Source organism: Gigantopelta aegis, chromosome 1 (genome assembly GCF_016097555.1).
Source record: "Gigantopelta aegis isolate Gae_Host chromosome 1, Gae_host_genome, whole genome shotgun sequence".
Taxonomy (NCBI): domain Eukaryota; kingdom Metazoa; phylum Mollusca; class Gastropoda; order Neomphalida; family Peltospiridae; genus Gigantopelta; species Gigantopelta aegis.
The window spans coordinates 25,064,351-25,079,827 of record NC_054699.1 but is presented as its reverse complement, the minus strand read 5'-3'; the positions used below and the strand labels follow the sequence as shown (position 1 = coordinate 25,079,827).

At 38.1% G+C, this 15,477-nt stretch overlaps 1 protein-coding gene across 1 annotated transcript in view; it reads right to left on the bottom strand.

The window, feature by feature from the left end:
• Nucleotides 1–5,436: 5,436 nt before the first annotated feature.
• LOC121372720 (integrator complex subunit 4-like) overlaps nucleotides 5,437–15,477 on the bottom strand; it is a 33,132-nt gene continuing 23,091 nt past the window's right edge. The window contains exons 13-19 of the mRNA XM_041499202.1: nucleotides 15,248–15,399; nucleotides 14,401–14,494; nucleotides 13,593–13,664; nucleotides 12,770–12,957; nucleotides 8,546–8,843; nucleotides 7,888–8,008; nucleotides 5,437–6,959 (exon numbers count right to left, since the gene is read on the bottom strand). Coding sequence (XP_041355136.1) covers nucleotides 6,823–6,959; nucleotides 7,888–8,008; nucleotides 8,546–8,843; nucleotides 12,770–12,957; nucleotides 13,593–13,664; nucleotides 14,401–14,494; nucleotides 15,248–15,399 — 1,062 coding nt within the window. The 3' untranslated portion in view covers nucleotides 5,437–6,822. The remainder of the gene's footprint in view (nucleotides 6,960–7,887; nucleotides 8,009–8,545; nucleotides 8,844–12,769; nucleotides 12,958–13,592; nucleotides 13,665–14,400; nucleotides 14,495–15,247; nucleotides 15,400–15,477) is intronic.

Below are 15,477 nucleotides of genomic sequence, written 5' to 3'. Positions count from 1 at the left end.
TAAACAAAACCCACCAGAGAGAGAGAGAGAGAGAGAGAGAGAGAGAGAGAGAGAGAGAGAGAGAGAGAGAGAGAGAGAGAGAGAGAGAGAGAGGAGAGAGAGAGAGGAGAGAGAGGGGGAGGGAGAGGAGAGGGGAGAGGAGGAGAGAAGAGGAGAGAGAGAGAGAGAGAGAGATGGAGAGAGAGAGAATAGATTTTTTGACTAGATATAGAAGATTCTGGAGAGAGAGAGAGAGAGAGAGAGAGAGAGAGAGAGAGAGAGAGAGAGAGAGAGAGAGAGAGAGAAAATCTGGCTATTTGACACTGATAATTTAAATGTCAGTAAAAATGAAGTAGGAAAAATGTATCTATCATCCGGGGGGGGGGGGGGGGGGCTCATGCGTCATCCCCATCAGATCTACCCTTATCAGCATGTGTGACATGTCAAGTTTACTGTTTACAGATTAAAAGTTATTCGAAACTGCTCTGGTGCAAGGAAACTTTTCGAAGCAGCAAGAACGTGATGATGAACAATTCGCTTTCTAAAAATCAGTGGTATGTACTTTCCTGTCTGTGAGATGGTGCATATGAAAGATCCCTTGCTACTAATGGAAAACTGTAGCGGGTTTCCTTTCTAAGACTATGTCAGAATTACCAAATGTTTGACATCCAATATACGATGATTAACAATCTAAATAAAATTAGCTCCACTATTACATGTGGATCTAACAGCAAACCCGTTGGAGTTCATGTCCAGTTGACTTTTCATTCGACCAATCAAAACCTTACTTGCAAAATCATGCCAGTGATTTGATGATGATGATAACTAGTTTAACGTGCCCATATACTACTAGGGTTTCGAACACGCCCATCCCGAGTCTGACCTCCCGATAAGATGGATGGCCTTACTCGGGATGTAGGGTGTTGAAAATGGGCAGAATTTTGAAAATAGCAATCAGTAAAAAGTTAATATAATAAAAATAAAAAAATTAAAAAAAATTACAAGCCAAAAATAAAAAGAATTGACTGCTCGACCGAATATTTATATAATTTGGAGCATTTTAGATGGACAGTCCAAAAATAAATAAGAGAAAGAAGAGAGGATCGGACTATTTAATAATATATATATATAAAAAGAGTAATTTCGACATAAAATTTTGAACGAAGGTCTAAATGTTTAAAGTCCGATCTATATGTCCACGTGAGTGGCCTCGTTAAGGCCGTTGGAGGTTGGCCTACGGCGAACCGATGAGCAGAGAACCGGCAAAGGCGGGGATGAAGTGCTTCCATCTCTGGTCGGCGAGGATGGTTATGGCACTCCGGTAGTCGTTGCCGAAAAGGGCCTTGACGATCCTGTGGATGGTGTGGCTATCCATCTCTCTAACCAGGACCGCTTGTCGGTCGACTCCTTGTCGGCGTTGAGTTAGTACCAACCCCGTCTTGCCGGCTGTAGATTTGATGGTGTGTAGCTTGTAAGCACTTCCATCAGGCAGTTGTTTTAGTTCTGGTTTCACTAGTCCGCCCATCAGTGATGCCGGATCCGAGGTGTCCCCCTGCACGAACTTCAGGAAGCCGGACCTGATTTTCCCGATCTGAACTTTCACGACGGCTTCCGAGTCGGAGGGGGACGGTGCTTGTGAAGGTGGAGGCTGGGCCTTGTCAGGTTGGTCGCTCGGCTGAGTGACGGCCTTCCTCTTTCCAACGGCGGCTGATCGGGCCGGTGGCTTGACGACTGGCAGTACCGGGGATACCGGCCAGTTCTGTCTGGGTCACGTAGTGGTCGGCGATGGAGGGCCTTTACGGGGCGTCTCACACACCGCGGTGTTGAGTCTGTCCCTCTCGGTGGTCGACGGTTCCGGCGTAGCTGGTTTCCTCGACTCAGGCTGGGCTGGGGGCGGAGTCGCAGAAGGGACCGCCACTGGCGGTTGAGCCGCCAGTTTTGCCCCCCCCCCCGTGCCGTTCCTGGCGCGCTTTTCCTCTTCCTCCATCTCCTTTTCTTCTTCTGTACAATCGCGTCGCCGTACACCAAAGTCACGGAAGCCCGTGACCCGGTGTACTGATGCGATACTCAAGTAGCTTCTCGTAACTCAGTAAGAGTCCCCCCAGCTGTATGTGGTAACTCGAGAGTACATGGCGAGACGTCCGTCCTCATCGCAAGTTAGCTTGGAAGTCCAGTGATTTGAAAACAAATTGAAAACATTCGGGATTATGCCGAGGGTATACAAAATGATTCGGGTGAATTACGAAGTATGCCGGAAACAAATTTCAATATAAAATTTTATATAAAATTTGTTTCAAGACGAAAAAAAACCCGTGTTTATTTTGTTTAATGACAACACTAGAGCACATTGATGTATTAATCATCGGCTGTTGGATGTCAAACATTTGGTAATTTTGCCATGTAGTCTTAGACAGAAAACCCGCTTTCTTCCATTAGTAGCAAGGGACCTTTTACATGCACCATCCAACAGACAGGATAGCACATACCATGGTCTTTGATACACCAGTCGTGGTGTACTGGCTGGAATGGGATATTCTAAAGAGAGCAAATTTCTTTTTTTTTTTATTAATAAGAATCGCTCGGAAAGAATAATACATTCTCTTTGTCTCTCTCTCTATATTGAGTTTTTTGTACACCCCCACCACTCCCCCTCCTAGACTCAAAATGTGGATGATCAAAGGGAGATAATTTATCTGCATGTTTTGACTAGTTACACGTGTATGAATAAAGAAAGTAATGTTTTCTTTAATGATGTACTGAACACATTTTAATTACGCTTACCCTATATGGCATTTGACATATGGTTAAATGTGCTTAGGCCTATATGGCATTTGACATATGGTTAAATGTGCTTAGGCCTATATGGCATTTGACATATGGTTAAATGTGCTTAGGCCTATATGGCATTTGACATATGGTTAAATGTGCTTAGGCCTATATGGCATTTGACATATGGTTAAATGTGCTTAGGCCTATATGGCATTTGACATGGTTAAATGTGCTTAGGCCTATATGGCATTTGACATATGGTAAAGAACCACACATTGTCACATAGAGAGGAAACCTGCTGCCAGGACACAATAGACTTCTCTGTTTGATAAGAAACAAGGGATCTTTTATATGCAGCATCACACAGACAGGATAGCACATACCACAGCCTTTGTTACACCAGTTGTGGTAATAAGCTGGAGTGAAAACCAGCCCAATGAGACCACTGATGATGACATATGAATCATTCTGGGTGGGAAGTAGCTCAGTGGTAAAGCGTTCGCTTGATGCACGGTCGATCTAGGATCGATCCCTGTCGGTGGGCCCATTGGGCTATTTCTCATTCCAGCCAGTGCTCCACAACTGATGTAACAAAGGCCATGGTATGTACTATCCTGTTTGTGGGATGGTGCATATAAAAGAACCCTTGCTGCTAATTGGAAAGAGTAGCTCATGAAGTGACGACAGCAGGTTTCCTCCCTCAATATCTGTGTGGTCCTTAAGCATATGTCTGACGCCATATAACCGTAAATAAAATGTGTTCAGTGTGTCGTTAAATAAAACATTTCCTTCCTTCATACGAATCTTTCATATTAGCAAATGGAATACTACAAACTACGTAGGCAGGGCTAGTTTCATCACTCACCAATTGTCAATTTAAAAAATAATGTGCGTTTATAATTTCAATTAATGATTAATATCTTGTTTTAAAACAGGTATATTTCTGCAATTATTGAAGTTTTATAGATAACTGGACGGAATGTGTTGCACACTTTGAGCTAACCCGGCCTTGGTGGTGTCATGGTTAAGCCATCGGACATAAGGCTGGTAGGTACAGGGTTCGCAGCCTGGTACCGGCTTCCACCCAGAGAGTGTTATAACAAACCAATGGATAGGTATAAGACCACTACAGTCTCTTCTCTCTCTCTCTCTCTCACAAACCACTAACCAACAAACCCACTGTCCTAGACAACCAGCCCAGACAGCTGAGGTGTGTGCCCAGGACAGCATGCTTGAACCTTAATTGGATATATTATAAGCACGAAAATATGTTGAAATGAATGTTGTTGAGAACAGTGGAGATGGGGATCTGGTTGTTTTGTGTAGAATGTAAATGATATAATACTCTAAAGTGCACGATAGTACATTTTACACTGGGTTTTTCCTATCATTCTGAACATGTTACGTTACCAGGAATGAAGAAAAGAAAAAGGTGATCATTTGTTATTATTACTTAACCTGACCTCTGACATATGCCCCCCCCCCCCCCCCCCCCCTCCCATGGACTGGTCCAAATATCCAGAGGTGAGGTGTCAGGTTAATGTATCAACCTAAAAATTAGAAACTATCTTCAAAATATGATAATAATGGGTTAGTCTTACCTTTAATATCAGTACTTTATTTATTTAAAAACAAATTATTCAAATTGTATTCCTTTGCAATCTTCTATAAAAAATTCAGCAGGTGTATTTCAGAAAGAATGAATGAATGAATGTTTAACGACACCCCAGCACAAAAATACACACCGGCTATTGGGAGACACAAATGGTAAGTATATAAAAATATTATTTATATATATTTATGTAAAACCACAGTGTAAGGAGCTGTGGGTGAAAAGTATAATACAAGACATAAAATCAAAGTACATTTTAAAACTTTGTCTAGAAGTGAGTGTTTTAAAAACTTTACAATTAATTCTGGATGGAATTTAAAAGATTCCAAAACATTTGTTGCCAAATATATCATTTCTCATCAGCTTGAGATGGTCACACTCCACCAAAATGCAGCGCAGTCAGTGTACACTGACAATGTTCACACTGAGGGGGGTTTCCTTCTTTAAAATAAATGAATGGGTCAAATATGTTACTTCAGTGGGTTTTTTAACTCCAAGAGAAATGTTGGAGGGAAATTCTCAGTCTTGTGAGGTATTATCTATTTCACAATGTCTACAATTCATGCTTTTTTTAATAATTAATATTATCATCAACTCAACTCATAATATTTTTTGTAATATTTAATATTTCAGAAATAAATAATGATACAAATCCACCATCATACTGTTCGCTGGAAGCTATCCATAATTTTCTAACCAGTGAACCACGACTGGCATATCAAAGGCCGTGGTATGTGCTATCCTGTCTGTGGGATGGTGCATATAAAAGATCCCTTGCTACTAATGGAAAAATGTAGCGGGTTTCCTCTCTAAGACTATATGTCAAAATTACCAAATGTTTGACATACAATGTAGCCGATGATTAATAAATCAATGTGCTCTAGTGGTGTCATTAAACAAAACAAACTTTAACTATCCTCAATTTCATGCCACACAGGCCCTAATCTAGTAGCAAGAGATTTTTATATACACCATCCCATAGACAGGATAGCACATACCACAACCTTTTTGTTATATGAAAGGATATGTTTTATTTAACGACGCACTCAACACATTTTACTTAAAGTTATATGGCGTCGGACATATGATTAAGGACAACACAGTTATTGAGAGAGGAAACCCGCTGTCACCACTTCATAGGCTACTCTTTTCGATTAGCAGCAAGGGATCTTTTATATGCGCCATCCCATAGACAGGAGATCACATACCGCGGCCCTTTTGTTGTAAGAGTCATGGTGCACTGGATGGAATGAGAAATAGCCCAATGGATCCACCAACAGGGGATCGCTCCTAGATCAAACTGTACATCAGGCGAGTGCTCTACCACTGGGCTACGTCCTGTCCTCTTGTTAACGGCCCCAGGATATTGTTTAGTAGTCGAATATTTTACTGTTTACTGACCAAGCTCTACAACAGTTACATCTTCGTCAGATAAAGCTCACTGTACACTGTTCACACATTTGGGCCATCAAAATCGTCTTTATTCTGCCACCTAACTCTGTTTCGCAAACTGTTCGATTACGACTGTGATATCATCGTCAGGTAAAGCTCACTGTACACTGTTCACACATTTGGGCCATCAAAATCGTCTTTATTCTGCCACCTAACTCTGTTTCGCAAACTGTTGAAACAAGGACTTAAGACTAGTTTACACAGTTCAATTATAACTGTGATATCTTCGTCAGGTAAAGCTCACTGTACACTGTTCACACATTTGGGCCATCAAAATCGTCTTTATTCTGCCATCTAACTCTGTTTCGCAAACTGTTCGATTACGACTGTGATATCTTTGTCAGGTAAAGCTCACTGTACACTGTTCACACATTTGGGCCATCAAAATCGTCTTTATTCTGCCACCTAACTCTGTTTCGCAAACTGTTGAAACAAGGACTTAAGACTAGTTTACACAGTTCAATTATAACTGTGATATCTTCGTCAGATAAAGCTCACTGTACACTGTTCACACATTTGGGCCATCAAAATCGTCTTTATTCTGCCATCTAACTCTGTTTCGCAAACTGTTCGATTACGACTGTGATATCTTTGTCAGGTAAAGCTCACTGTACACTGTTCACACATTTGGGCCATCAAAATCATCTTTATTCTGCCACCTAACTCTGTTTCGCAAACTGTTGAAACAAGGACTTAAGACTAGTTTACACAGTTCGATTACGACTGTGATATCATTGTCAGGTAAAGCTTACTGCACACTTCAAACATTCGTGCCATTAGAGACTTCTTTATTCTGCCACCTAACTCCGTTTTGCAAATTGTTGAAACAAGAACTTTGATTGGCTTGCACAGTTCAACTACAACTGTGGTATTTTTCTCCTGTATAGCTCACTGCCCACTATCCATAACAGTTGGGCTATCAACATCTTTATTTTGCTTGTCTCAACTCTGTTTTGTAGGCTTGTGATATCTCTGTCAGGTAAAACTTACTACACACTTTATTTTGCCTTCTAACTTCGTTTTGCAGCCTTTGTTGAAACAAGAACTTTGACTGGCTTACACAGTTCGACAAGATCCTGTTGTTTACGGAGTTGTTTCCCTTGAGTAACAGACTCCATAACAAATGTGAGCTCAACATGACAAGATTCTGAAAATAGATAAAGGAGACGATAAAATTAACATTTAAGTAAAAAATTGGTCTTACAAAATTGAATGATGAAAAACCGTAATATATTTGCTTTATATGGTAACTATCTCCCCAAAATCTCCCCAAAATTTATATTAATATAACTATAGATTTTTGGAATTCCTTCTTAATTTTGGTTTTTAATTGTTCAAAATAAATATTTAAAAAACATTTAATACACAAAAACTAAATGGATCCAGAGTTTTTTTTAAAAACAACAAAATGATCCTCTCTCTCAAATAAGGAAAAATAAATCTTTGAAGATAATGAAAAAAAAGAAAAAAAAAGATCCCCTCTCTTAAATCAGATAAAACCAGCATTCTAAGAATACTGCTAAAGCAATACATGTCCCCTACCAGACCTAACAATTTTTCGTATCTCCTAAATTCAAGGGCCAAACCTCTGTTTAAAGTGAGTAAATTGTCATGAAAGTCAAACGTGATCTGTAACTGTACATTGTAAAGCTATACACAAATTTTCAGATAAATATCTCAAGGCCGTCTGGAAAAAAAAAAGAGTTAGAAAATAAATTTTCATATCTCCTAAGCTCAAGGGCCATAACTCCATCAAAAATGGGTAAAATCACCATGAAAGTCCAACATGATCTGGAACAGTACATGATAAAGCTATACACAATATATCAGCTTACGGCATTCTAAAAAACAAACCATCCGGAAAACTATATGTGAGACACACAGACAGACAGACAGACAGAAGGACAGAGATGAAACCTACAATCCCCTTCGGTTGGGACTGGTAGGGGACTAAAAAAAAATTGTTCTGCTGAAATGTCATTTAGGATATTGATTGATTCGAATGCCTTGTGTTTGAAGCCAGCGATGGGTCACTACTGGGACAAGGTAAATAAAACGACAGTAACATAGTGTACCTGACCACAGTGCGTGAGATATGAGCACATTGGTTAACAGTCGGTGTCGGAGAGGTCCGAGTTTCTTGAAGTCCGTGTGTCTCGGTGTGACTACCTGAAGCTGCTGGTCAGGGTAACGCACCTGTTAAAACAAGTAGACACACTGACACTCACTTAGAGATCTCACTCAAACATTTAAAACAGTGTTCTTAATACACAGGTTGATCTGGGTAACACACCTGTTAAAACAATTAGACACACTGACACTCACTTAGAGATCTCACTCAAACATTTAAAACAGTGTTCTTAATACAGAGGCTGGTCCGGGTAAGACACCTGTTAAAACAAGTAGACACACTGACACTCACTTAGAGATCTCACTCAAACATTTAAAATAGTGTTCTTAATACACAGGTAGGTCTGGGTAATGCACCTGTTAAAACAATTAGATACACTGACACTCACTCAAACATTTAAAACAGTGTTCTTAATACACAGGTAGGTTTGGGCAATGCACCTGTTAAAACCAAACTCAGATACACACATTGATAATCACTTTGAGTTAGAGATCTCACATAACGTTTTATATTAATTTATATTGCCATATTTTACAAATATTGTTATTTTCACTAAAAAATATTCCTTATAAGTTATATAACAATACTTTTTTAAAAATCACCTGAATTTTTATATCCTGAATATTAGCAATATTTTCAACTGTCGCGTCGACGGGAATAGCTGCCGTTAATCCTGCGGCAAATTTGATAGGAATTTCGGACAACTGCGGCGGTTCGTGCACCGTGACGGTGGCCTTCCTGATCTGGCAGGTGAGCGGGAACGAGCTGATACAGACGAGAGGCATGGCCGACTGGATGAGGTTCCGCACGGTGTTCAGCTTGTTGGCATCCGCGGCGCCCATCGACGACAGGATACGACTCGTAAACGTGTCTGTCGATATGTCGCTCGATTCAGTGAATCTGGAAACGGGATTGTAGGATTTTAAAACAAATTATAAGATGTTAAAGTTTGGTTTTGTTTAATGACACCATTAGAGCACATTGATTTATTAATCATGGGCTATTGGATGTCAAACATTTGGTTATTCTGATATACAGTCTTAGAGTTTGTTTTGTTTAGCGACACCACTAGAGCACAATAATCATTATATTGGATGTCAAACATTTGGTTATTCTGATATACAGTCTTAGAGTTTGTTTTGTTTAGCGACACCACTAGAGCACAATAATCATTATATTGGATGTCAAACATTTGGTTATTCTGATATACAGTCTTAGAGTTTGTTTTGTTTTACGACACCACTAGAGCACAATAATCATTATATTGGATGTCAAACATTTGGTTATTCTGATATACAGTCTTAGAGTTTGTTTTGTTTAGCGACACCACTAGAGCACAATAATCATTATATTGGATGTCAAACATTTGGTTATTCTGATATACAGTCTTAGAGTTTGTTTTGTTTAGCGACACCACTAGAGCACAATAATCATATTGGATGTCAAACATTTGGTTATTCTGATATACAGTCTTAGAGTTTGTTTTGTTTAGCGACACCACTAGAGCACAATAATCATTATATTGGATGTCAAACATTTGGTTATTCTGATATACAGTCTTAGAGTTTGTTTTGTTTAGCGACACCACTAGAGCACAATAATCATTATATTGGATGTCAAACATTTGGTTATTCTGATATACAGTCTTAGAGTTTGTTTTGTTTAGCGACACCACTAGAGCACAATAATCATTATATTGGATGTCAAACATTTGGTTATTCTGATATACAGTCTTAGAGTTTGTTTTGTTTTACGACACCACTAGAGCACAATAATCATTATATTGGATGTCAAACATTTGGTTATTCTGATATACAGTCTTAGAGTTTGTTTTGTTTTACGACACCACTAGAGCACAATAATCATTATATTGGATGTCAAACATTTGGTTATTCTGATATACAGTCTTAGAGTTTGTTTTGTTTTACGACACCACTAGAGCACAATAATCATTATATTGGATGTCAAACATTTGGTTATTCTGATATACAGTCTTAGAGTTTGTTTTGTTTTACGACACCACTAGAGCACAATAATCATTATATTGGATGTCAAACATTTGGTTATTCTGATATACAGTCTTAGAGTTTGTTTTGTTTTACGACACCACTAGAGCACAATAATCATTATATTGGATGTCAAACATTTGGTTATTCTGATATACAGTCTTAGAGTTTGTTTTGTTTTACGACACCACTAGAGCACAATAATCATTATATTGGATGTCAAACATTTGGTTATTCTGATATACAGTCTTAGAGTTTGTTTTGTTTTACGACACCACTAGAGCACAATAATCATTATATTGGATGTCAAACATTTGGTTATTCTGATATACAGTCTTAGAGTTTGTTTTGTTTAGCGACACCACTAGAGCACATTGATTTAATAATCATAGGCTATTGGATGTCAAATATTTGGTAATTTTGACATATAGTCTTAGAGTTTGTTTTTGTTTAACAACACCACTAGAACACATTGATTTATTAATCATTGTCTACTGGATGTCAAAAAGTTGGTCATTTTGACATATAGTCTTAGCAAAGAAACCCACTACATTTTTCCATTAGTAGCAAGGGATCTTTCATATGCACCATCCCACAAACAGGATAGCACATACCATGGCCTTTAATATACCAGTCATAATGCACTGGCTTGAATGAGAAATAGCCCAACGGGATCGATCCTAGACCCACCGCGGATCAAGCGAGCACTTTTACCAATGGGCTACATCCTGCCCCAAAGTGTCCGACAAATAGGAATATTTTCAGTAGGGACATACACGTCGTACAAATAGGAATATTTTCAGTAGGGACATACACGTCGTACAAATAGGAATATTTTCAGTAGGGACATACACGTCGTACAAATAAGAATATTTTCAGTAGGGACATACACGTCGTACAAATAGGAATATTTTCAGTAGGGACATACACGTCGTACAAATAGGAATATTTTCAGTAGGGACATACACGTCGTACAAATAGGAATATTTTCAGTAGGGACATACACGTCGTACAAATAGGAATATTTTCAGTAGGGACATACACGTCGTACAAATAGGAATATTTTCAGTAGGGACATACACGTCGTACAAATAGGAATATTTTCAGTAGGGACATACACGTCGTACAAATAGATATATTTTCAGTAGGGACATACACGTCATACAAATAGGAATATTTTCAGTAGGGACATACACGTGATACAAATAGGAATATTTTCAGTAGGGACATACACATCATACAAATAGGAATATTTTCAGTAGGGACATACACGTCGTACAAATAGGAATATTTTCAGTAGGGACATACACGTCGTACAAATAGGAATATTTTCAGTAGGGACATACACATCGTACAAATAGGAATATTTTCAGTAGGGACATACACGTCATACAAATAGGAATATTTTCAGTAGGGACATACACGTCAGACAAATAGGAATATTTTCAGTAGGGACATACACATCATACAAATAGGAATATTTTCAGTAGGGACATACACGTCGTACAAATAGGAATATTTTCAGTAGGGACATACACGTCGTACAAATAGGAATATTTTCAGTAGGGACATACACGTGATACAAATAGGAATATTTTCAGTAGGGACATACACGTGATACAAATAGGAATATTTTCAGTAGGGACATACACGTGATACAAATAGGAATATTTTCAGTAGGGACATACACGTGATACAAATAGGAATATTTTCAGTAGGGACATACACGTGATACAAATAGGAATATTTTCAGTAGGGACATACACGTGATACAAATAGGAATATTTTCAGTAGGGACATACACGTCATAGAAATAGGAATATTTTCAGTAGGGACATACACGTCATAGAAATAGGAATATTTTCAGTAGGGACATACACATCATACAAATAAGAATATTTTCAGTAGGGACATACACATCATACAAAAGCTGATAATGGTCTTAAGCCTATATATTTTATAACTAAATAAAGGTTATTTTTCAGCATTTCAGATCATATCCAATCTACTTTGTGAAATTTATTTAACTCACACAAAAAGAAGAAGCTGAAATCGGATAAAAAATATGACAAATCATATCCCTGAAGAAACCTTCTACATTGTTTCCACTAGCAGCAAGAAATCTTTTGTGTGTACGTTTCAACAGAGGCCAGCACAACACATAACACAGCCTTTTGATGTGTACACTAGGTGTGTGGCACTGGTTGGGATGGGAAAACCCCAATCAAAAGATAAGCCTACTAAGGAGATATGATCCTTCAATCCAAACAACTCAGGTAAATGCTCTACCAACTGAGTAGATTTATGTCCAAAATGTCTTCCGTAACTAAATGACATTTCAAAAAGTTGTGTTTTTAACCTTTCCACAACAGCTTATACTACTTATTATATCATAATAAATAAAGTCATTAATAGAAAGCAGACATAAACCATTCTGTCTATGTAAATGATGTCCTAAATTTACTGTGCAAAATAAATAAATATAGATTACGCAAAATTAGGTTTGCATAAGCAATGCGCAAATGAAATGATCATGTCTGCTATTTTTAGAGGCCTACACACATACACAAAATTAAAAATTGTCTGACTGGTGATACTCACTTGCCGAACTGTCTGAGATACTGCATGCAGCTTTTGAGGGAGAGGGAGAGGGAGAGGGAGCGGGAGAGGGATAGGGAGAGGGAGAGGGAGAGAGAGAGAGAGAGAGAGAGAGAGAGAGAGAGAGAGAGAGAGAGAGAGAGAGAGAGAGAGAGAGAGAGAGAGAGAGAGAGAGAGAGAGATAGAGATAGAGAGAGAGATCATTTGACGACCAGCACTCACTTGCTGAACTGTCTGAGATATTGCATGTAGCTCTCGCTGGCACGGAACTGGTCGAACAGCGAGCCTTTACTGAGCGTCACCCGCAGCTGAAGAGTGAGAGCCTTGAGTTCTGTCTGTCGAATCAGCCCGAGCTCCTGGGTCGTGATTCCCATATACACAGTCTGAAGTTTGGTCGTCAGCTGTAAAATCTGGTTAAAAAAAAAGAAAAAAAAAGATTTTTAATTAAAGACTGACAACCGAAATGTTTAAAAAAAAATTAAAAATCTGAAATAAAAGCAATATTATTTGTAAACAAGAATTAAATGTCTTGTCAACCATAAACATATTCGGTATTTATCTCAAAGCATGTGGCGGGAAGGGAATAAAAAAACCACGTAAACCTAAATTATTATTTTTTATCAGATTGTGATGAACGGTCGTAGGGTGAAACTATAAACCTGATGTATAGTTTGTAAAACAAATGGAGCTAAACATAGAATTTTAATGTGGAGATTTGGAACTAAATGCAAAGTTGATGCTGTTGCCATTGCCATTCAAAAAGTAATACTTACATCTCACCTTTTAAACTCATAAAGATGAGAGAAAAATTATATATCTTTGCTTCACTCTTATTACATGTATATCCCTCACCCCACCCACCAACCCCATAAAACAAAGGAAAAAATGCAACATAGTGGGCTACACTAATTTTTGCAATCGATTCTTCGTAATATATTTATTATAAGTATTTGAAATATATCATGACTTTATCATCCAGTAATGCACTATTTTTCAGTTTTAACTGACAAACCACAATTAAAACGATAGCACAACTATACCATACCTTGTCTATTGGAGCAAGAATGTTATCAGAAGCAGTCAGACCCCCAAACGAACTTTTCATTTGGCTCAGCAACTGAAAACAAGTGAAATACATACCTGTAGTTTAGGTTTATTGAAAATAACTAAGCAAAACATTCCAAAGTTTATTCGAAAACAAGGAAGGAAGGAAATGTTTTATTTAATGACACACTCAACCCATTTTATTTGGCGTCTGACATATGGTTAAGGACCACACAGATACTGAGAGAAGAAACCTGCTGTCACCACTTCATGGGCTACTCTTTTCGATTAGCAGCAAGGGATCTTTTATATGCACCATCCCACAGACAGGATAGCACATACCACGGCCTTTGATATACATGTCGTGGTGCACTGGACGGAGGAAAAAAATAGCCCAATATGTCCACTGATGGGGATCGATCCCAAACCGATCGTGCATCAAGTTAGTGCTTTTTACCACTGGGCTACATCCCATCCCCTCGAAAACAAGGATGACATCGTTATTCATTATGTCATGTCAATTCTGAGCATTTTTTAAGTACACAAATGCATTTGGAAAAAATACTCACAATTTAAGTCACAAATTTGTTTTTGAACAAAAATCTATTTCAACGCAGGATTTTAAATACTTTTTATAAAATTAAAATATAGAAAATGATGAAGATTTTTTAGCCATCCCATTGGCTGTGGGGATTTTCAGACCAGTCTACTATCTCAGGGGTGTGTGAAATGTCTTTAGTTCAAGATCAGGTTAAGTTGAAAAGAAACAGCCTTTACTGAAAATGAAAACATAAATAATGTTCTCTCACCCGAGTAAGAATGAGCTGACTCTGTAAAAAGAGACAGATACACTCCGCTGATGACGACACGCTTGAGTCGAGTTCCGCGATTCTCTGAAGATCTCTGAAAATCATGGGAAAATTATTACAATTTACAAAATCATATAGACATTTGTATTCTGATGAAATAAATAAAAGAACATGTCATATTTATGTAAGTGATCCATAATTGGTTCAACAAAGGCCGTGGTTTGTGCAATCCTGCCTGTGGGAAGTGCAAATAAAAGATCCCTTACTGCTAATCGGAAAGAGTAACTCATGAAGTGGTGACAGCGGGTTTCCTCTCAAAATCTGTGTGGTCCTTAACCATATGTCTGACGCCATATAACCGTAAATAAAATGTGTTGAGTGCATCGTTAAATAAAACATTTCTTTCTTTTTTAATTAGGAATGATGAAAACTAGAATCTTGAACAGGAATAAGGAAAAGAAGTAAGATGTAAAAAGTAAAACTGGGTGAAGGAGAAAGAAACCGACACACAGCAGAAAAACAAGGATGCAAGAGAAGAAGAAGAAGCATACAAGATGAAAAAGAAACTAAAGAAAAAACCCGAAAGAAAACAGCAATAAAAAACAAAAAAATTAAATAAATAACAGAAAACTATTAAGACAAAGATGAAATATAAAAGGATGGAGAAGTAAGATAAAACAGAAGAGGAACAAAAGAAATATTACTAGTGTCAGTTTTGAGATTCTGACTTGAATACAAGAAGATAAAAATTACAAAAAGTTAAAGCAAAAAATTATATTGGATTCATAAACCAGCTAAAACCAAATTAAACTGAAAATAACATGTCAGACCAACTGACTGCGCTGACCTGACGGTGATCTCCAGTAACTGTTGCGCGGTCGAGTTGTCCATGACGTGTAACGTGCTCAGTCGGTTGACCGTCTGGCGGAGAAACGTGGACATCTTCTTACTGGAGTCCACTGGATCCTGGTCAGTGCAGACAGTCGCACCCTCCAATGCCTGTACAAGATATCAGTGTTATAACAGAATTGAAAGACAGTTATAATTTTAAAAATCTGGAAATTTTAACACTGGTGG